The sequence below is a fragment of the Pholcus phalangioides genome, unplaced genomic scaffold (genome assembly GCF_987345545.1).
Source record: "Pholcus phalangioides strain wild (caught in Gottingen) unplaced genomic scaffold, Ppha-v1.0 ptg000014l_1, whole genome shotgun sequence".
NCBI classification, from domain to species: domain Eukaryota; kingdom Metazoa; phylum Arthropoda; class Arachnida; order Araneae; family Pholcidae; genus Pholcus; species Pholcus phalangioides.
This window is the reverse complement of record NW_028301607.1, coordinates 22,023,099-22,047,186: the sequence shown is the minus strand read 5'-3', so window position 1 is coordinate 22,047,186 and position 24,088 is coordinate 22,023,099. Positions and strand designations below refer to the sequence as shown.

The 24,088-nt window shown below is 36.7% G+C and overlaps 1 protein-coding gene across 3 annotated transcripts; it reads right to left on the bottom strand.

Moving 5' to 3' along the window:
• Window positions 1–207: 207 nt before the first annotated feature.
• Nurf-38 (Inorganic pyrophosphatase Nurf-38) lies at window positions 208–23,437 on the bottom strand. 3 transcript variants are annotated; one of them, XM_089241905.1, is made up of 11 exons: window positions 23,214–23,437; window positions 21,626–21,741; window positions 20,294–20,413; window positions 19,887–19,973; window positions 18,588–18,651; window positions 18,428–18,490; window positions 17,858–17,898; window positions 15,812–15,898; window positions 7,725–7,874; window positions 4,462–4,547; window positions 208–430 (listed from the first exon to the last, which is right to left on the bottom strand). In XM_089241905.1, the coding sequence occupies exons 1-11, from the start codon at window positions 23,380–23,382 to the stop codon at window positions 289–291; spliced, it is 1,125 nt and encodes a 374-aa protein (XP_089098031.1). In that variant the 5' UTR covers window positions 23,383–23,437; the 3' UTR covers window positions 208–288. The 3 variants fall into 3 exon arrangements, with proteins under 3 accessions (XP_089098031.1, XP_089098030.1, XP_089098032.1); XM_089241904.1 differs by having other exon boundaries at window positions 7,725–7,778; window positions 23,214–23,396; XM_089241906.1 differs by lacking the exon at window positions 7,725–7,874 and having other exon boundaries at window positions 23,214–23,414.
• Between the last annotated feature and the right edge of the window lie 651 nt (window positions 23,438–24,088).

Sequence of the window (24,088 nt, the reverse complement as noted above, 5' to 3'; positions counted from 1 at the left end):
GATATAACATTATTTAACACAGTTCAATACAACAGAGCTTTCTGAAATAGAGCTTAAGAAACATTCTCTACAAAACAGCTGCCTTGAGTGAGGTCAATTCTGAACAGCAACAATACATAAATGAATCTTTATAATAATTATATAATTCAAATTTTCTGGTCATATCAGTTGTGAATGCAGATGGAAACAAAACTTTTGCGCACTGACTGCATAAGCAAGAAATAAATATTTATATTTTCGAATGAAAAGCATTAATGTTACACAATGTTCTCTTCTATAATATAATGTTTATTTCTCCAAGATAAAATGCCATTTATCCACCTCCGAATCAATAGGCTGCGCTGAAGTCGGTTCAGGAAACTGCTCTACAACTGATGAAGCTTCTGATGAGCCAATCTTGTGAGGGCTCTTTTCAACACTGACGCAAGAACTGAAAAAAAAAAGTTTTTATGCATATAAAAACTTATCAACTACTAAGAAACTAGATGCCAAAGTGGCATGGTGATAAGATGTTCGTCTACCCCCATGAAAGTTGCTATCATGGTCCCAGGTTCAAACCCGAGGGAGGATCTAGATATATATATATGATGTTTTCCCTAATAAACTTGAAGCGACCACCAATACATAGCGTCTTCATTTCCAACCAATATAATTAATGGCAGTAAATTGTAATATAGCGATATGGCCAGAGTTGGTGTTTGGTGAAGTACTAAGAAACTAAATAAGTAGACTCTTGTTAATCCTGAATATATTGGACCAGGGTATGACTGATTTTGCCAGATTACAGGAAGTTAGTGTTTTGAAAAAGACGAAAGACCATTTAAACAATATAAATTTCTGCACACAGACATGCAGTGACACGTTTTCCTCCTCTACAGCTTCAAAGTAAAAATGCTGGATTGCTGGACTAGCGAACAACCGGGTCATTGGGAGTAGAGCATAGCTGCCAACTTTTGAAAATGAAAATTCGGGAGATTTTCACGCACACCCGTATTTTATGCTAAAACCACTCCCTAATAAATACAATAGGAATTTTTCCAAATAAAATAGGGATTTTCCAAACATAAAAGTTAAAGCGTAGGGAATAAAATCCCTACTCAAAAACTGAAGTCAAATTAAAATAGGGATTTTACACACATGGAAGTTAAACCCTTGGGAATAAAATTCCTACGCAAAAAACAAGTGGAATTGGAGGTCAAAACTTCAATGATGTAAAAATAAATATTGTGTTCAATCAGAAACGCTGTGGACAAACATTCTGCGCGAATGACCCCAAAATCATCGGAAGATGAAGGAAAACACCGTCAATTTTTCAAGAACACTGACTTTTTGTGACACTTGCTTGATGTTTTTTTTTCACTTCACGACTGATGAACATCGGTCTTTCCATGACCGATGTTTATGTCCGTAACACAACTTGTACAAAAAGGAAAAGTCAGCCCTCTTCTGGAACGTTTGATGAAAGGAAATTCATCGGAATAAGTATCTTTAAAATTGATTAAATATGTTTTTGCTTATCATTATTCATGCTTTGTTATATCGCACGTACGTAACTTCAACAAAAGAAATTTTGACCACATGTGCATCACCATAATCTTCAATTATTATCCAGGACTATTGGCTGCTAAGCCATTTCCCTGCACGATAAGGCAAACAACTTTCTTGTTACCATCAGAGGGTTTGTAAAACTTCCTTAAAAAGGGAATTTCCCCATTTACGACGTGTGACGTCATTTCGAAAGGGAAAAAAAAGAGGCTTCATGCCCACAAGAAATTCCTTAGGGATTGTTTTCATAAGCGGGGATTTTTTTAATGAAGGCGGGAATTTTTAGGGACAATTAGGGATTTTTGTGATTTTCGTAAAAATTCGGGAGATTTAAGAACATTTCGGGAGATCGAGCGATGAAGATAAAATTCGGGAGATTCCCGAAAAATTCGGGAGACTTGGCAGCTATGGAGTAGAGTATTTCAAGTGAAAGGGAAAAATGAGGAATTATGAGAACACTCCTAATTGATCTGTATTCTTCTAGAATCATTCTTCAGTAAAAGAAATTAAAAGCTTAATGAACTAAGCAGAATCATACATATATATACATTCCATGCTCGAACCTCCAATTTACAAACATGCTCTTTTTTATGAATCCTCATTTTTATTAATTCATTTTATGAAATTTGCTTTTCTTCTATTTTATTGATCCAGCCACCTCTGAATTCACTGTAGTAAAAAGTACATAGTACACATAGTGGGGGCGTTTGATGTAGCAGAGAGTATAAATTGAAACTCGCAATTACAGCTTGGTTTTTTAAATTCAGGAATGCTTAAAAATTTCATAATTATAAAAATCATTGCTCAGACAACAGTTTAGAAATAATACTGTTGTGTGAATATCACTATTTTTAAATATAAACTACGGAAATATTCCTCATATTTTAGCTGCTTCCTCCCTAAAACTTTTCCCATGTGATTACTTGAGCGGGATCACTTCTCGAAAGATCAATAATATTTTCTATCAAATTTATGAGTAAAAGTTGAGAAAAATATCAAGTTTATCAAAGTCCCCCCACCCGTTTAAATTAAATTTGTATTATTAGCATAGGCAGAAGGGTAGAACTGGAAAATCCCCCCCAATAACTTTATTTGTAGAAATATTTGTTGGTTTCATTATTTAATTTTTTCACACAAAAAATGTAATTATCGACACACAAAAATCCAGCATAAAAACATACAGTACGCTTCCAGTATGGAAATATTGATGGTACACAAAAATAAACAAATAAAACTTGCCAATTTTTCATAGAAATATACATGATTTTTAATTCAGACTACTCAAATACATTTACCCACACACGGTGCATGATAAATTACCTTAAAACTCAAAATATAAATCATTTTCGGTTTGGTTACACATGTGCACACGAAAAAAATTTGACGGTAAATATATGAAAATTATATTCGGTACTTGCTGTTTTCATTTGATCGTATACACCATTTGGAAGTACATCAAGAACTTTAACATCAACAATTCTGGTGACATTTTTGACCTCACTGCTGCTTTTTAACAGCGAAAACAAGCCCTTCGATGGCCACCTTGAAGCTACACACAAGCGAGTAGAGCGGCGGAAACAATATATCTTGAATGTGCTGCTATCGTTTGTCGTGGAGTTCCCGCTCTGCTGCGGTGCGCGTCACTATACGTAGGCGCATTGGAATCAGTGTGGTTGATTTTGCTGCTCTGATCCCTTCTCCCATCATTGCTTTGCTCTCTGTTTCAATATGTGTTCAGCCTTACTCTGCAGTGCCCTAAGGGCTCTGTGTGCCCTTCCCAGGGGGAAAAAATAGATAAATTAAAAAAAAAAAAAAGACCTACAGGACTTTTATCATAGAAATTAGAGTAAAAATGGCTCTGCATGTCAAAAAAGTTTTGAGAGCTGCCATATTAGCTTGTTACACGGCCATTTATGAGTCTATCAAACTCTACTTTGGCCAACTGCTGTTGTCCACTTTCCTCTTCGTAAATAGCTATTATCGCACACAACATGTCGATTGAGCATTCTGCTCCAGAGTCATAGTCTTACGAGGTCTTTGCATTCCACGACTGTAAGCCAGTCTTTGGTGAGCCGCCGCACTCTGTCTACTTTCCTCTTTGCAAATTGCCATGTTAGCAAAATAAAAACAAAACTAAACATTTTTTTTTTGAAAGCTATCAAATAAATGTGGAAAACTAATTTTTTTATTTCCTTTATTTTTTTGTTCTCTCCCATTTACAAAACTCTTGATTTTACGGACCAGCCAATCCATACGAGTTCATAAAAATAACTGCCGACTGTACATAGGTAACAGTGAAACTTGTCTTTGGCAGTCACCGGCAAAACAAAAAAAATCTTCCTTAAAAGAGGGGTGACAGTAAATAAATGGTATGAAATGCATACTTTTATTATGTAAGGAGAAATTATTTGGCCATAAAAGAGGGATGGGGGAATCTGAGGGGCATTATTAAGAGGGGTTTTACTGTATATATTTCTTTTCTTTTCTTTTTAAAATCCTATTTTTTCCTAGTCTGCGTCCATAGACAATATAAATTTTTCCCTAATTAATAGAACAGTGGATATGCATGTCAAGTGGGTACAAGAGATCCTATCCTTAAAAAAGTGAACTCGTCTTCTTAACCCACATGAACTTCATTCCTTCAGCAATTGAGTTCAAAGTTGTTACCTGCATATCTGGAACCATCCTTGGTTTGTTGAGGCACCACAATCTTCATATAGTGCTGTTGAAGGCACAGGTTAAGGCATTTCAAGAAGTCATTTCCAAACAGAGTTATGATTTTTTTCCCTACATCCAAACATTTCCCACTTTGCAATTTATCAAGCACAAAAACTTGCCTAGTCTCAACAATTATGTGTTAAACAGAATCCTTGCAATCAGAATTTGTTCAGGTTAATTATCAAGCATAATTCTTACCATGAGAGGCCGCTTGCATTAGCTGGATTTGTCACAAGCTTCTCCCACTGAACATGAGTCTTTGCTATTAGTTTTTCAGCAAACTCCTAATTAAAAAAAATTAAACTGATTTGTTTCGGCTGAAAACCAAAGTTATTGAACACTTTCATACCTTATTCCACCACATTGGCTGGCAAATTAGAGTTAGAGGTTTGGGATATTTCTTAAATATCTGGACTAAAAAAAAATTGATTTGGATTAGAGATGTAAAATTCTTTAGAATAATATTCTTGACAATATTCTCATTGAGGAGAATATTCGAGAACATTCTCTTGAAATACTACTATTATAAATAATTTGAAAATATTCTCATTATTTACAATAATAGTGCTTTCTAAGGATATTCTCAAGAATATATATATAAAATTGATTTTCTGTGTGAGTTCTCTATACAAATCAACAATTTTAGATCTATTGTCACTACACACAAAATTTTGCATATATACCAAATGGGACCAAATGGACTTGAACGATAGGCTACTTTTGTCAAGCTGCCAAACTTACTTTTTACTGACTACTGTAAGTTTGTCAGAGCAGGGCAAATGCCTGAAATGAGCAAAACACTCTTGGACAACAATGGTTTCTGGGCCTCAACAATGACTTTTGGAATGTTTATTTTAATTACCATGGTTACCTAGTAATGCATTTCAGACATGTATATGCTTTTACAATGGTTTGTCACTCCTTCAATGCTGTCAGTATATGTATAATATTATCACAAAAAAATGAGTAACTTTGCCTGGTTTTAATTTACACAAAAATTGCCACGTTTTTAAGACAAATAAATCACACTGGTCGAATGGTCGACGCGTTTCGGCTCTTCAATGGAGAGCCGTCATCAGGACCTCGTGGTCAGAACTCACACGAATGAAGAGTGATGTTTACGTCTGGTCGTCCGAAGAGTTCGCCTTTGTATTTGCTGCGTCCGAGTGGTCTTTGGATGCGAATTGGGGAGCCATCTGTTGTAAAGTGTTGAAAGTTTTTTCACGACTGAGGTTAATAAAGCCTGTCCAAGCTGACGAAATAGGTGGTGTGTTTCTTCCATCATTAACGAGGAAATTCTGGCATGTTCTGATGAAATATCCCTCGAGAAAATTCAATTCCGAATTGTGTGTTGCTTTTTTAAAAACAAATGCTTTGTCAAAATCAAAATGATGTGAATGTTGCCAGCAGTGTTGGGCAATAGCCGAATTATCCGTCCGTCCCTTCTCAACATGCCTTCGGTGTTCGAGAACTCGAATATTTAGATTTCTTCTAGTTTGGCCAATATATCCATTTTCACAATTCTTGCATGGGATGAAGTAGATACCAGATTCTTTGGAGGGTGAGATAGGATCTTTCAGATGGGAAAAGGTGAGTATATTTGTTGGCTGGAATATTGTATGGAAGTCAAATTTCTTGAAGATAGAAGAGATCATGAAACTTGAAGAAACGAATGGAAGAACAACGGTATTAGAAAACTGTTTTGAGTCAGCTGGGAGCAGGTTCGTGGTGCATGTCTGGGTCATTTTTCTGAGGACCTTGTCGATGATAAAAGGTGAAAAACCCCGATTAGAAGCGATGTCACGAAGGATATTGAGTTCATTCTGGAGGGAGGCTGAATCACTGCAAAGTTTTTTTGCTCGATGAACAAAAGAAGAAAATGCCGAAAGTTTCTGATTGGGAGGATGAAAGGATTTTGCATGAGGTGGCATGGAGATAGCGAATGGCTTACGGTACACAGATGTATGAAATTCAGTGTCTGTCTTTTTAATGAGCACGTCGAGAAAAGGCAGTATATTATTTTTTTCCATTTCATAGGTGAATTCAATATGTGGGTCAATAGAATTCATAAAATTGAATAACTCAGTGACATTGACATCAGTCTCATCAACTAAAGTGAATGTGTCATCAACATACCTGATCCAAAGTTTGAAGTGGTGGGTTTCCAAAAGTTTTGTTTCGAAAAAATCCATATATATGTCACAGAGGATAGGCGAGAGTGGGTTGCCCATGGCAAGACCTTCTGTTTGGCGGTAAAACTTTCCAAACACTGAAAAATAATTGTGCGATACACAAAGTTGGGTGAGTTGACATATTTCTTCGATTTCAATCGAGGAGAAGTGGAATTCTTGCAGACGTTGTTTCAGGAAAGAAATTGCACCGCTGATGGGAATGTTAGTAAACATGGATTTGATATCGAAGGAAATCATTGTAGCGTTATCTGGTTGAATGCTGCGGATGATGGAAACGAATTCTGAGGAATTCTTTACTGTGAAACGATGTTTTTTGCAGAGAGGGGACAAAAGTTCAACGAGAAATTTAGCAAGTTGATGCGTAGGTGATCCAATGCAAGAAATTATAGGTCTTACTGAAAATGAAGGTTTGTGTATTTTTGGAAGAGCATAAAGTCTCCCGCAATTTGCGGCGGATGGAAAGATGCGTTTCTTGGTCGAAGAATGTAGAATGGGAGTCTGATTGATTTTCTTTTGAACCAGTTTTAGAAGGGTAGGAGCTGGATCCGTATTGAGACAAGTATATGGTCCATCGCTAATTAATTTTTCAACCGACTCTTGATACATGGATTTATCAAGTACAACAATTTGGCCACCTTTGTCAGCTTGAGTGATGAAAATATTGTTGTTTCTTTTAAGTTCTCGAATGGCAGAGATCTCAGATTTCTCAAATGGTGAAGAAATGGTTTTTCGATTGGCCGAAACTGAAGAGGAAACCAAGTGCCGAAGAGATTCTTTCTGATCAGGAGAAATTTTACTGTTGAGGAATGACCGTTCGATGGGCGCAAGAAGTTTTGTAGGACAAAAATGAGGCCTAGGTGATGCAAAATTAAGTCCGTATTCAAGTACTTTCAAATGGGCACCAGACAATGTTTCACTCGAAAGATTGACAACTTTTGGAGCATTCGAGAAGTCAGAAAATTTATGAGAACTTTTTTTCGAAGAACTTCTTGCAAGAAGCTGAGTGAACTTATTATCCAAAATTTCTTGATGTTGGCGATACACGTGAAGTGCCCGGTGGAACGATCTTGCGTCAAGCTGGGCGAAATCATCACGAGAATGTGCGAGAGAGAGATGCAGTTTGTACAAATCCAATTCAATTTTAGCAAGATTGCGACGGTGACCATGGATGATCGATCGCAAAATTGCAAGTCGACAATTGAAAAGGTTGCGTTTGATGCGAACGGAAACAGGCTGATTGGAAAAAACTTGTAAAAATTGTGGCATTACCTTGTGATCTCTGCAACGTTTCAGGAATGCAATCTTGTTAAGAATCCGGAGTTTCTTGATACGGAGGGCACAAAAATGGTTGATCGAGTTCATATTGGCGAAGTCCCAGGAATCAACGGACGTAGTATGAAAAAGAAAGCACACGTTGGGCTAAAATATTATCACAAAAAAATGAGTAACTTTGCCTGGTTTTAATTTACACAAAAATTGCCACGTTTTTAAGACAAATAAATCACACTGGTCGAATGGTCGACGCGTTTCGGCTCTTCAATGGAGAGCCGTCATCAGGACCTCGTGGTCAGAACTCACACGAATGAAGAGTGATGTTTACGTCTGGTCGTCCGAAGAGTTCGCCTTTGTATTTGCTGCGTCCGAGTGGTCTTTGGATGCGAATTGGGGAGCCATCTGTTGTAAAGTGTTGAAAGTTTTTTCACGACTGAGGTTAATAAAGCCTGTCCAAGCTGACGAAATAGGTGGTGTGTTTCTTCCATCATTAACGAGGAAATTCTGGCATGTTCTGATGAAATATCCCTCGAGAAAATTCAATTCCGAATTGTGTGTTGCTTTTTTAAAAACAAATGCTTTGTCAAAATCAAAATGATGTGAATGTTGCCAGCAGTGTTGGGCAATAGCCGAATTATCCGTCCGTCCCTTCTCAACATGCCTTCGGTGTTCGAGAACTCGAATATTTAGATTTCTTCTAGTTTGGCCAATATATCCATTTTCACAATTCTTGCATGGGATGAAGTAGATACCAGATTCTTTGGAGGGTGAGATAGGATCTTTCAGATGGGAAAAGGTGAGTATATTTGTTGGCTGGAATATTGTATGGAAGTCAAATTTCTTGAAGATAGAAGAGATCATGAAACTTGAAGAAACGAATGGAAGAACAACGGTATTAGAAAACTGTTTTGAGTCAGCTGGGAGCAGGTTCGTGGTGCATGTCTGGGTCATTTTTCTGAGGACCTTGTCGATGATAAAAGGTGAAAAACCCCGATTAGAAGCGATGTCACGAAGGATATTGAGTTCATTCTGGAGGGAGGCTGAATCACTGCAAAGTTTTTTTGCTCGATGAACAAAAGAAGAAAATGCCGAAAGTTTCTGATTGGGAGGATGAAAGGATTTTGCATGAGGTGGCATGGAGATAGCGAATGGCTTACGGTACACAGATGTATGAAATTCAGTGTCTGTCTTTTTAATGAGCACGTCGAGAAAAGGCAGTATATTATTTTTTTCCATTTCATAGGTGAATTCAATATGTGGGTCAATAGAATTCATAAAATTGAATAACTCAGTGACATTGACATCAGTCTCATCAACTAAAGTGAATGTGTCATCAACATACCTGATCCAAAGTTTGAAGTGGTGGGTTTCCAAAAGTTTTGTTTCGAAAAAATCCATATATATGTCACAGAGGATAGGCGAGAGTGGGTTGCCCATGGCAAGACCTTCTGTTTGGCGGTAAAACTTTCCAAACACTGAAAAATGAAATCGAAGAAATATGTCAACTCACCCAACTTTGTGTATCGCACAATTATTTTTCAGTGTTTGGAAAGTTTTACCGCCAAACAGAAGGTCTTGCCATGGGCAACCCACTCTCGCCTATCCTCTGTGACATATATATGGATTTTTTCGAAACAAAACTTTTTTTTGGACAGGCTTTATTAACCTCAGTCGTGAAAAAACTTTCAACACTTTACAACAGATGGCTCCCCAATTCGCATCCAAAGACCACTCGGACGCAGCAAATACAAAGGCGAACTCTTCGGACGACCAGACGTAAACATCACTCTTCATTCGTGTGAGTTCTGACCACGAGGTCCTGATGACGGCTCTCCATTGAAGAGCCGAAACGCGTCGACCATTCGACCAGTGTGATTTATTTGTCTTAAAAACGTGGCAATTTTTGTGTAAATTAAAACCAGGCAAAGTTACTCATTTTTTTGTGATAATATTTTAGCCCAACGTGTGCTTTCTTTTTCATACTACGTCCGTTGATTCCTGGGACTTCGCCAATATGAACTCGATCAACCATTTTTGTGCCCTCCGTATCAAGAAACTCCGGATTCTTAACAAGATTGCATTCCTGAAACGTTGCAGAGATCACAAGGTAATGCCACAATTTTTACAAGTTTTTTCCAATCAGCCTGTTTCCGTTCGCATCAAACGCAACCTTTTCAATTGTCGACTTGCAATTTTGCGATCGATCATCCATGGTCACCGTCGCAATCTTGCTAAAATTGAATTGGATTTGTACAAACTGCATCTCTCTCTCGCACATTCTCGTGATGATTTCGCCCAGCTTGACGCAAGATCGTTCCACCGGGCACTTCACGTGTATCGCCAACATCAAGAAATTTTGGATAATAAGTTCACTCAGCTTCTTGCAAGAAGTTCTTCGAAAAAAAGTTCTCATAAATTTTCTGACTTCTCGAATGCTCCAAAAGTTGTCAATCTTTCGAGTGAAACATTGTCTGGTGCCCATTTGAAAGTACTTGAATACGGACTTAATTTTGCATCACCTAGGCCTCATTTTTGTCCTACAAAACTTCTTGCGCCCATCGAACGGTCATTCCTCAACAGTAAAATTTCTCCTGATCAGAAAGAATCTCTTCGGCACTTGGTTTCCTCTTCAGTTTCGGCCAATCGAAAAACCATTTCTTCACCATTTGAGAAATCTGAGATCTCTGCCATTCGAGAACTTAAAAGAAACAACAATATTTTCATCACTCAAGCTGACAAAGGTGGCCAAATTGTTGTACTTGATAAATCCATGTATCAAGAGTCGGTTGAAAAATTAATTAGCGATGGACCATATACTTGTCTCAATACGGATCCAGCTCCTACCCTTCTAAAACTGGTTCAAAAGAAAATCAATCAGACTCCCATTCTACATTCTTCGACCAAGAAACGCATCTTTCCATCCGCCGCAAATTGCGGGAGACTTTATGCTCTTCCAAAAATACACAAACCTTCATTTTCAGTAAGACCTATAATTTCTTGCATTGGATCACCTACGCATCAACTTGCTAAATTTCTCGTTGAACTTTTGTCCCCTCTCTGCAAAAAACATCGTTTCACAGTAAAGAATTCCTCAGAATTCGTTTCCATCATCCGCAGCATTCAACCAGATAACGCTACAATGATTTCCTTCGATATCAAATCCATGTTTACTAACATTCCCATCAGCGGTGCAATTTCTTTCCTGAAACAACGTCTGCAAGAATTCCACTTCTCCTCGATTGAAATCGAAGAAATATGTCAACTCACCCAACTTTGTGTATCGCACAATTATTTTTCAGTGTTTGGAAAGTTTTACCGCCAAACAGAAGGTCTTGCCATGGGCAACCCACTCTCGCCTATCCTCTGTGACATATATATGGATTTTTTCGAAACAAAACTTTTGGAAACCCACCACTTCAAACTTTGGATCAGGTATGTTGATGACACATTCACTTTAGTTGATGAGACTGATGTCAATGTCACTGAGTTATTCAATTTTATGAATTCTATTGACCCACATATTGAATTCACCTATGAAATGGAAAAAAATAATATACTGCCTTTTCTCGACGTGCTCATTAAAAAGACAGACACTGAATTTCATACATCTGTGTACCGTAAGCCATTCGCTATCTCCATGCCACCTCATGCAAAATCCTTTCATCCTCCCAATCAGAAACTTTCGGCATTTTCTTCTTTTGTTCATCGAGCAAAAAAACTTTGCAGTGATTCAGCCTCCCTCCAGAATGAACTCAATATCCTTCGTGACATCGCTTCTAATCGGGGTTTTTCACCTTTTATCATCGACAAGGTCCTCAGAAAAATGACCCAGACATGCACCACGAACCTGCTCCCAGCTGACTCAAAACAGTTTTCTAATACCGTTGTTCTTCCATTCGTTTCTTCAAGTTTCATGATCTCTTCTATCTTCAAGAAATTTGACTTCCATACAATATTCCAGCCAACAAATATACTCACCTTTTCCCATCTGAAAGATCCTATCTCACCCTCCAAAGAATCTGGTATCTACTTCATCCCATGCAAGAATTGTGAAAATGGATATATTGGCCAAACTAGAAGAAATCTAAATATTCGAGTTCTCGAACACCGAAGGCATGTTGAGAAGGGACGGACGGATAATTCGGCTATTGCCCAACACTGCTGGCAACATTCACATCATTTTGATTTTGACAAAGCATTTGTTTTTAAAAAAGCAACACACAATTCGGAATTGAATTTTCTCGAGGGATATTTCATCAGAACATGCCAGAATTTCCTCGTTAATGATGGAAGAAACACACCACCTATTTCGTCAGCTTGGACAGGCTTTATTAACCTCAGTCGTGAAAAAACTTTCAACACTTTACAACAGATGGCTCCCCAATTCGCATCCAAAGACCACTCGGACGCAGCAAATACAAAGGCGAACTCTTCGGACGACCAGACGTAAACATCACTCTTCATTCGTGTGAGTTCTGACCACGAGGTCCTGATGACGGCTCTCCATTGAAGAGCCGAAACGCGTCGACCATTCGACCAGTGTGATTTATTTGTCTTAAAAACGTGGCAATTTTTGTGTAAATTAAAACCAGGCAAAGTTACTCATTTTTTTGTGATAATATTTTAGCCCAACGTGTGCTTTCTTTTTCATACTACGTCCGTTGATTCCTGGGACTTCGCCAATATGAACTCGATCAACCATTTTTGTGCCCTCCGTATCAAGAAACTCCGGATTCTTAACAAGATTGCATTCCTGAAACGTTGCAGAGATCACAAGGTAATGCCACAATTTTTACAAGTTTTTTCCAATCAGCCTGTTTCCGTTCGCATCAAACGCAACCTTTTCAATTGTCGACTTGCAATTTTGCGATCGATCATCCATGGTCACCGTCGCAATCTTGCTAAAATTGAATTGGATTTGTACAAACTGCATCTCTCTCTCGCACATTCTCGTGATGATTTCGCCCAGCTTGACGCAAGATCGTTCCACCGGGCACTTCACGTGTATCGCCAACATCAAGAAATTTTGGATAATAAGTTCACTCAGCTTCTTGCAAGAAGTTCTTCGAAAAAAAGTTCTCATAAATTTTCTGACTTCTCGAATGCTCCAAAAGTTGTCAATCTTTCGAGTGAAACATTGTCTGGTGCCCATTTGAAAGTACTTGAATACGGACTTAATTTTGCATCACCTAGGCCTCATTTTTGTCCTACAAAACTTCTTGCGCCCATCGAACGGTCATTCCTCAACAGTAAAATTTCTCCTGATCAGAAAGAATCTCTTCGGCACTTGGTTTCCTCTTCAGTTTCGGCCAATCGAAAAACCATTTCTTCACCATTTGAGAAATCTGAGATCTCTGCCATTCGAGAACTTAAAAGAAACAACAATATTTTCATCACTCAAGCTGACAAAGGTGGCCAAATTGTTGTACTTGATAAATCCATGTATCAAGAGTCGGTTGAAAAATTAATTAGCGATGGACCATATACTTGTCTCAATACGGATCCAGCTCCTACCCTTCTAAAACTGGTTCAAAAGAAAATCAATCAGACTCCCATTCTACATTCTTCGACCAAGAAACGCATCTTTCCATCCGCCGCAAATTGCGGGAGACTTTATGCTCTTCCAAAAATACACAAACCTTCATTTTCAGTAAGACCTATAATTTCTTGCATTGGATCACCTACGCATCAACTTGCTAAATTTCTCGTTGAACTTTTGTCCCCTCTCTGCAAAAAACATCGTTTCACAGTAAAGAATTCCTCAGAATTCGTTTCCATCATCCGCAGCATTCAACCAGATAACGCTACAATGATTTCCTTCGATATCAAATCCATGTTTACTAACATTCCCATCAGCGGTGCAATTTCTTTCCTGAAACAACGTCTGCAAGAATTCCACTTCTCCTCGATTGAAATCGAAGAAATATGTCAACTCACCCAACTTTGTGTATCGCACAATTATTTTTCAGTGTTTGGAAAGTTTTACCGCCAAACAGAAGGTCTTGCCATGGGCAACCCACTCTCGCCTATCCTCTGTGACATATATATGGATTTTTTCGAAACAAAACTTTTGGAAACCCACCACTTCAAACTTTGGATCAGGTATGTTGATGACACATTCACTTTAGTTGATGAGACTGATGTCAATGTCACTGAGTTATTCAATTTTATGAATTCTATTGACCCACATATTGAATTCACCTATGAAATGGAAAAAAATAATATACTGCCTTTTCTCGACGTGCTCATTAAAAAGACAGACACTGAATTTCATACATCTGTGTACCGTAAGCCATTCGCTATCTCCATGCCACCTCATGCAAAATCCTTTCATCCTCCCAATCAGAAACTTTCGGCATTTTCTTCTTTTGTTCATCGAGCAAAAAAACTTTGCAGTGATTCAGCCTCCCTCCAGAATGAACTCAATATCCTTCGTGACATCGCTTCTAATCGGGGTTTTTCACCTTTTATCATCGACAAGGTCCTCAGAAAAATGACCCAGACATGCACCACGAACCTGCTCCCAGCTGACTCAAAACAGTTTTCTAATACCGTTGTTCTTCCATTCGTTTCTTCAAGTTTCATGATCTCTTCTATCTTCAAGAAATTTGACTTCCATACAATATTCCAGCCAACAAATATACTCACCTTTTCCCATCTGAAAGATCCTATCTCACCCTCCAAAGAATCTGGTATCTACTTCATCCCATGCAAGAATTGTGAAAATGGATATATTGGCCAAACTAGAAGAAATCTAAATATTCGAGTTCTCGAACACCGAAGGCATGTTGAGAAGGGACGGACGGATAATTCGGCTATTGCCCAACACTGCTGGCAACATTCACATCATTTTGATTTTGACAAAGCATTTGTTTTTAAAAAAGCAACACACAATTCGGAATTGAATTTTCTCGAGGGATATTTCATCAGAACATGCCAGAATTTCCTCGTTAATGATGGAAGAAACACACCACCTATTTCGTCAGCTTGGACAGGCTTTATTAACCTCAGTCGTGAAAAAACTTTCAACACTTTACAACAGATGGCTCCCCAATTCGCATCCAAAGACCACTCGGACGCAGCAAATACAAAGGCGAACTCTTCGGACGACCAGACGTAAACATCACTCTTCATTCGTGTGAGTTCTGACCACGAGGTCCTGATGACGGCTCTCCATTGAAGAGCCGAAACGCGTCGACCATTCGACCAGTGTGATTTATTTGTCTTAAAAACGTGGCAATTTTTGTGTAAATATGTATAATAGTTCATGCCTTTATGAATGGTTTGTCCCATTTCCAATCCTCCCAGCAATGAGTCTTCTTTTAATAGACATCATCAGCATCACTTTGAGGGTCAGGCAAAGGATGATTCCCTCATAGAAATCAGTGTTAAGATTGCCAATTTTACTGTAGAAATACTGAAATTTAGTGGGGTTTTCTGCCACATCAATAATTTTAAAAATTCTATTAAATTCTCGATTTTTTAAATATTGAGTTTGCTTAACTATTGAGTTGCTGTTACAAAGGCCAGAAAATTAAATATGAAATAATTAGCCAGATCTACTTTTGAGTTATTTCAACTTTTTATTTATATCTGCTCAAGCATGAAAATCAATGTCTACGTATTGTCTTTTAATATTCAACTGCATAAATTAATATAGTTTAAAATGTTTTAAAATTAATTATGGGCCCATAAAGTACATCAGAGCATTTTTTGAAACAGGAACAGTCAGATGGGTAACTTGAAGTCTTTTTTTAACTTGAAGGGGGGGGGGGCCTTTTTTTAAATGAAAACTTTTTTAATCCCCCAGAAAAGTTTTATGAGAACAATGTAAAAATCTGGAATTCCTTTAAAACAAAATTCCGCTATTACAAAGTGGCTGTGGTCCAGTCTTTTGGAGTTTGTTATAATGGGATTCGACTGTATATCTAATCTAACTAAACTGAACTTATTGTATCAAAAAATATCAATTCATTATATTTAGGAATTTGGCTTCAATAGCATTTAAGGAATATTGTTTGTATGTTATAAAGATATTCATATGAAAAAAAAGGTGAATATGTATATATCACATTAAAACTCACTCTATCTTTCGGCTTGCTATCAAATGCAAACTTATTTTCTGGATTGCCAGCTGGTACTTTATAGAAACGAAACCACTCTACGGTTGCCTAAAAAAAATATGTATTTAATCACATATATACAATCAAACATGGTTAATTGAAAGTCGAAAGTTACTGGAAAAAAGTTCAAATTATCCAATCAATCTTTCTCTCATGGATCTGTAAAATGACTACAAATTGCAACTTAATCCTTACCATTCCCATAGCATAATAATTATCAATTATTAAAATTTCATCATCCGTTACGAAATTGTTTTCCAAATTTCATTAATAAAATTGTGTATGATCTTAGTTGCTACATTATTCCACTGCTCTGGAATCAGCATCACTGCAGAATATTTCTTGACCATGCTTAAATCCTGCTTTAAGGAAACAGTTCATGACCATTCTTTAAGTAACTGATTCCCAAATTTTGCTTATCCTTATACTATCAAGGAAACATACTTTCATTAACATATTACAAATCTGAACTTTCCGATACTTTCCATACTCTTAATGTCAAAAAGATTTTGATTTCAAATGTTACACCTTGATCTATAGGTTGAAAGCATAATCAGTATTAAGTGGTGGTAAACATTTTCTTTTTAATCCAGCTGGACAAAGTTAAAATGGGCATTAACTTGAAAAATAGAATTTTTCAAACTTTTAATAGTCTTTTCAAGATTTGATGATTTTTGTATGAGAGAATTTTTTACCCTCCAACTTTGAATTATCAAAAAAATTTTAAAAAGTTTGAATTTAACAAGAAATTATTACTAATAAATTAAATAGAAAACTCAAGGAGAATTTGTAAAAAGTTCAAATTATCCAAAATTAGAATTAACCAAGTTCTACTGTATATACCAGCATTTCTCAACTTATGGTTCGTGATGATGGCGTAGGTGGTCTACAGGCAGACTTGATAATTCAATTTTAACTGGATGGAAAATTAGTAAATTGTTGCAATTGATATTATAGTAATATCCAGATGGATTCACGAATAAAAATTGTACCTTCATACTTAGGTTCATTATACCTCATCAAGGAAAATGCAAGAAATTGCAATCCTAAATACGGGATATAACTAATTTGCAGCCCAAAAATGCAATTTACGACAAATTTGCTAATTCAAGGAAACAGTTATTTTCCGGATATTATGCTGAGGTGAGCTCGGAAAGAAAAGTCATCACGTCTCCGCCGGGACTCGAACCCAGGCCCTCTTGCATACCGGGCAAGCATGCTACCATCTACACCACTGGAGACACATGAATCTGCCTTCCAAATTTCACGCACTGTGTCGTGAGGCGCTGAAGTAGAGGCATTAGTAGCCTCTCTTAACTTCAGGAAATGGCCCCCGGGTGGGACGGTTTAGAGAGATATAGATGGCTTTTTTCTCAGCCAGAGATACCAAAGAAACAGTTATTTTCTGGATATTATGCTGAGGTGAGGATATTTTCCGGATATTTGCTAATTACTGCTAAAAAGGGGTAAAGGGTGGAGAAATAAAAGGGTACTACAAATCACAGTAAACGTTGCCATTATTCAGCAAAATATTCAATTTTAATTAAAATTGCTGAAAAATTAAGAAAAAAAGTTTAACTTGACAATGTGAGACAAATATTTGTATTTATACTCAAAATTATCATAATGTATAAAAATGCTGTTTCTTAACAATTTTAGTGAACATTATAAATTTAAAAAACATCATTGAAAAAACAGGACAGATGTATAAAAAGAAATTCAGAACACTCAAAATACAGAAATGTCAAATAATACAAAATGCAAGTGGTCCGTCAAATTGTTTCAGACATTTTACTGGTCCTTGGGTTTGCAAAGGTTGAGAAACGCTGGCATATTACTATGGTAGAAGCAAAAAAAAATAAATCTTGTTTCCCAAGCACAAAAAGAAAAATTCTCAATTCAGTCTTTAACTTATAAATGCCAAATTCATCTATTTAGATACCAAGCTATAAAACAGAGTTACTCATTGGTCTAAAATTTGGCATTTGGGTAAAAAATGTAAATTACCTGCAAGAGACCTGGCATGTGTTTATTAACATCTTCAATATCTAGCAGGAAAAAAGTTTAATTTAAACAAAATTTAGAAAAATGAAATGCAAAAATGTATGGCAGATATAAAAATACAAAGCACTAAATCAAATCATTTTAAATGTACAAAGTTATCATAATTGTTATAACTATCAATAATGCTTTCAGAAATATTAAATTTCTAACAAAACTTCTGACTGTATTATGAGGCTATTGGTAAATATTAGTGCGGCACATTAACCAGAGCCAAAAGTCTTGCTGACAAAAAATAATTTTGAATAAAACCGTTTTTACTTTGTTTTCAATTGCATTCTGAACATAATATAGTTGACACTTGTTATAACGATTGCCCCCCCCCTCTTCATTCAAAAACACATTATATATGGTGGTCATTATATTTAAAGGAAAACATAGGATGATAATTGCTGTACGAAAACATTTGAGACCTCTCATACTGGTCATTGTAATGGAATTATACAATCATTATAATGAGCATAGATTGTATTTTGTATTTTCAAATCTGAGAAAAATAGTTTTTATGTAAAATACCATTAAGTGAAGGTGCAAGAGGATCTTTGACATCTATTGCAATGATTTTCCAGTCAGTTTCACCTAAAAATATATATATCGTTAAAATTCTTATTTGAATTGATTGCAATAAAAGATACAACATGCAGTATATCAAATTCAAAGAAAATCAATCACACACCTTCATCAATAAGAGCAAAAACGCCAAGTACCTTGACCTGAACAACATCTCCTCGATTAGCAACCTATAACAAATTAGAAAATCTTGAGACAAAAAATTGGAACACCAAATATGTAAATTTAACTAATACTGAATGATGATACAAATAAAACACATTTTACATGAATAAAACTTTACCCAATGTTTCAAATTAACTTTTTAAGTTTTGGTAAAAAAAAAAGTAAAAGTACTTCCAATGCAAACTGAGAAAGTGAAAAAAACATCAAAAAATGTTATAGGACTAAAAGGTATTTGCCATAGCATTATCGAAACAAAAAGAAAATAAATCTCCAGTTAAAAGGTACCTGAAAAATACACATTGTATGCATGTTGTTAGGTTTCCTAAATATAGAGTAGAAATGGAGTCATTTTTTGTTTTAATTCTCAAAAATTACTATTTTCAAAAGTCAGCTACAAGCAGGGCTGTAACTAGGTGGGAGCAAAAAAGATTTTTCTGCACCCTCCAGTATCAGTGTTGCTTCCCATTGCCCTCCTCTCTAGTTCCGGCTTTGAATGTGCCTTTTATGCTTTGATTTTTATATAACTTTCTAGAATTGCTTATTATAGGTGCCCATTGCACTTTGATTTTCACCCGATTTTTCGATTTATGTAACATTTATTAACATTATGATCGTTTATACCATCCCCCCTCATGCCAGAAACATGAAGGAGTAAATTCTTGATAAAAAAGAACCAAGAGAAATGGTGTTTAAATATTTACTCTACTTGCATTACATCATGGAATTTTTTTTCCTAAAAGTCCTTCAGTACGTGTTTCAATTAGGGATACACATTCACATTTCTAGAAAAACAAAGGATCCAAACCAGTTGATAAAAAGTGAAAATTTGCACATTCATATTTCTGGCATAAGGGGGGACAATATTCAATTTTGGACATCTCAATAAATAATGGGTTTGCTGGAGATTCCCAGGTCCTCTGGGGACTTCTTGTGACAGAACCTGAATGTCTCCTGGTTTCTAATTTGGACCCTGGCTAATAATGTTATTTTTAAATAAAATGTTAGAAATCAGCTGCAAGCTTTGTTTTTATTAATCTTGTATTTAAAAACCTTTCTAGTCAAATTCACAACCTAACACAGGTAATAAATTTTAAAATTTCTTCAATCAAATGAGTATGAGGAAAACTTTCATTTAAAAAAAAAATTTTATGCATAAACTTTTTTCACTTATTTTTATGCATAAAATTTCTCAGTTACAATTCTTTATCTGTTGCCTGAAATCGCAGCAGAGCATACTTACTCTTTGACCAATTTCACAAATGTCTAATGGGTCATTATCGCCTTTGCACTCAGTGACATCATCAACATGGTTTGGATCCTCCCATGTCTAAAGAAATTTAAAAAAACTTAGTCATATGCATATCAAATTCACTCACTGTTTAAAACAATAGTTAACACAACAATTAACATAACCGTTAACATTTCATGGCATATCAAAAAATTAGACAATACAGTGGAGTCCAGATTAATTCTTTGGTCATATCTCATGACACAACTACATGTGCAGTATACTTCAAACACTGATATGCTGCCTAACCATTTCAAATGGTTGCCGAGATGTCAATTTTGGATAAGGGAGATTCCACTGTATAAAAGTGAAATATTAAAGATTCATTGTTTTACACGTGTGTAACTAAATTCAATTACTTGAGGAATTGCTCCATAGTTCCAAATGTAACCATGATGTGGAAACACGTTATGCACAAAGCGAAGTTTACCTTTCTTCACATCTTGTTTGATTGGATTCAAAGGCTCTTTCGTAGCGATCTGAAACACAAGAAAACAAAAGAATCATTTTAAAATACAATTTTTTTTGGCAGGTTTCATCCAGATTTTCATAATCCTCATAAATATATAAAAAAAATTATCAATAAAAATATGAAATAAATTTTGAAATTATTCATGATCATTAGGAAAAGCTACATTTTTCTTCTTTCAACAAACAATTGAAGAAATGTAAATACTCATCACAAATGACTATTAAACTAGACATGCACCTTGCCCATATTCCTCTGCGGAACTTCTAACGAATTGGTAAGAAATAAGGGGAATATATAGTGAACCTTTCGTGAAGTTTGTTTCTGTGTGATGCTTGTTATGTATAGTGCTGCCATCTACAATCAATTTTTAAAGAGTAACGAATAAATAATTATACCATTGTAGGCCTGTTGCTCTCTGCAGAGAGATTTTTTAACGGAGAGATCAGCTCGCATTCACGCCTCGAAGTTGGGAACTGCAGAAAACCAACTTCAGCCGATCACCACTGCGGCGGTGGTGGGGTATGAATCACAAATGACTGCAAACAATAATATCGTATATTCGGCATAATAATATCTAGGAATTATTTTTTAAAATGTAGTATATCGTTTGGTGCCAAGAGGACTAGTTCCTGAAATTGAGCCGAGACAATAGTTGCATTCTGTTCATGAAGCGAAATGGAAGCAAATTGACCTTCTAATTGAGAAAAAAATTATTTGAATGGATTGAAACATGAGATATTCAAATTAACTGCAACAGATGGTGTTAAAAAAAAACTATCATTTTAGCAACATTGTGAAAGACAAGGATTGCATTCGTAAATTGTGTTTAAAGAATTTCAGTAATGCCACCAAAAAAAAAAAAGAGACAAATAATGACAAAGATTCCTGCTTAACAAATACCAGATTGCCATAGCAATTAGAAAATCGGCATTGGCGTCTACATTTTTCATAAATTCTAAATCAGAGTCTAAGGATGCCAAAAGTGTTTTGATTTCATGATATTGCACCCCGTGTACATAGGAAGGGATTATTATAGTTTTGAAAATTAGAAAGAAACATTATTTCTAACAGTTTTTTTAGAGAAAACTATTCTTGGCTCGTATGGAATTTTGCAGGTGCCGAAATGTCTTTTTGATTTGTCAAGCCCTGATGTATAAAATTCAGCAATAATATTTGGAGCAAACTAAGAAATTCGGATATGACACACAAAAGCTTTCACCTCCATTTTTGCGTTGGTCCATCTTGGAACTTCAACTACCATATTATAAATTTTATCAGCTTCATTTGCCAGATATGGTATATCATGGAATGGTGAGATCATACCGTTTCCATCATCTACGAAACCAAAAAAAAAAAATATATATATATAAATTTCATAACAGAAATATAAATGACATATACCTTTTTCTTATTTTAAAAGTTATAAGAACATAATATCACTCGAGAAAGGAAACGTAATGTGAAAAGTATACAAACATAGCCCCCCCCCCCCCATCAAACACTGCCTATAACCTACATGTTTTGTATTATTTATTCTAGCCTGCTACAAGGCTGAATAAAAGTTATTTTTCTAGAGATCATGTCTCATGGAGAATAGGCCTACTAATCGAATCGAACAACAAGATAGCAGTGAGAAACATCACAATTCTTGAAAATAGGTGAAAATTTTTAGAATAATGAGTGATTTCCACTACGGCAGTTATAATGTGGATCAGGAAAATTTTAAAACCAGCTCAAAGGGTTAATATATATTTAACCCTCCAAATTAATATTTCATGCACATTCCACTTACGCTTATTACGATCATTACCACTTCTGGCACAATCCGTTGGGGGTGTCTCTAGGAACTCTGACTCAAGATATAGAAAGTTATAACAGTTTTCAAGAATCTTGATGTGACAATATGAAACAGCACAGCAATATGAAAAGAATAATAACCAGGGCTGTCTTAACATATGGGACCACCAAAGCAGGGCTCTTGGGTTTCAACTACATAGGGTGGGGGTTATTATAGCGAGATCTGATACTGCACTTTTCTATAGTAAATTGGTAGGCAGGTACTTTAAGCCCCTAAAAACATTACTTTGACTGGGGGGGTGGGAGTATGGCCCCCACATCCTGATGCGGGCCCCTAGGATGGGACCTTTGGCAGGCCCCCAGACCAGACTTTTTAGTGGGCTCCTTTATAGTGAATTTATGGAGTGAAAAAACAAAAAAATGATGAGAATGGTCGCGGGTGCTGTCAACCTCCCCCTTGTGGGGGCCATGATGCTATTAAGATGGCCCATAGGCGGAGATAGACTTGGAAGTCAGGGGGCGCAAGATGATGTCGATTCATCTATATATATATGCATTAGATCTGTCGACTTTACCTTTGATGCTGGGAGGGCAATGCCCCCCCCCACGCCCTCCCGATTCTCCGCCCATGAGAGGGCCTTGCCATCTCTATAAAGCCGACCCCCTACACTAGGGTTTTTTTTGGGGGGTCTCACATTGATTTTGTGCCGTAAAAACATTAATTAATCTAAAAGAAATCAATGATTGACCTACATGGTAGAGGCCATACCTGCCAGCACCCCCCCCCCCCATCCCACGAGAAGCGGTGTTGGGGGGGGGGAAGCCCACCATCATCTCAATATTTATAGTTTCAGAGTGCCAATAATGAAACGACAGCTCCAATGAAAACAATGTGTGGGGGGGGGGGGAGTGACGGAGAAAAAAAAAGTTAATTAGCATTAAATTCCGTTTCAAAACGAAATGAGGAAAGTCCTCATGACGGTTTCTAACGAGGTGCGAGAAATGCTTACTGAAGAAGACCCTGTAATCGGCGGAGAAAGGAGATCCTCGCTCGACGATACTGTACATCTTGCTAATTAAACTGCTGGTACAACGGGAATTTACTGGAAACAAACACGTGGAAATCACACGCCCGATCGCTCCAACGCTAGGTAGAAAGGACCGCACGGGCATCAACATCACCTTCTAGCCAACGCGATTCCGTTTGGGGACGCTTTTGGCTTTCCTTGGCGACGGTCTTTCGATTCGGGAACGAGGAAAAAAACGCCTCTTGCGTGTAAGCAGAAATCGCCCTCTCTTCTCGGTCGGGAAAGTGAAACCACTATACGTGTACAGTAAAACCTATATAGTTAACTCGTCACCCCGGTTAAGTCGTCATTTTTCTTCAGGCCCTTCCAACTCTCATAGACAACGATGTTATTAAACCCTCGTTTACTCGTCACTATGAAAAAGTTTGAGAAAGAGGAACAGACAATTTTTCTTGTTCCCATTAAAAATAGAGCTTGTGTTAACAGCATTGCCATATTCTTAAAAGTCACCATAAAATCCTATTTACCCAAACGGAACAGTTTAAGTAACGAAGTTCATTTGCTGACTACGGTTTTTGGAACATTGGGGACTGTTCAAGCTAGATCTCATTTCGGCCTGGGCTCCATTGGTGAAACTGGAGCTCGGGGGGGGGGGGGGCAGGGCATCTCCGGTAAAACCAAAATTTATTGATGTGTCAAAGATCACATATAGTGCAAGGAAATCCAAAATTATGTAAATCGAAGAATCAAATTAATCAAGTTAAAGTCAAAGTGCAACGGGTACGGATAATAAATAATCATAGAAAGCATGGACTCTACTAATTTGGGGCTTAAATTTAAACAAAATATCTTTGTTG

Excerpts from the sequence above, each read along its gene's own strand:
- Nurf-38 (XM_089241905.1), bottom strand. The coding sequence starts at position 23,382 with ATGTTGATGCCCGTGCGGTCCTTTCTACCTAGCGTTGGAGCGATCGGG. Across the intron at positions 21,742-23,213 it reads CGATTACAGGGTCTTCTTCA|ATGATGGAAACGGTATGATC; the intron begins GTAAGCATTTCT and ends TTGGTTTCGTAG. Across the intron at positions 18,491-18,587 it reads TTTTGCTCTTATTGATGAAG|GTGAAACTGACTGGAAAATC; the intron begins GTGTGTGATTGA and ends ATATATTTTTAG.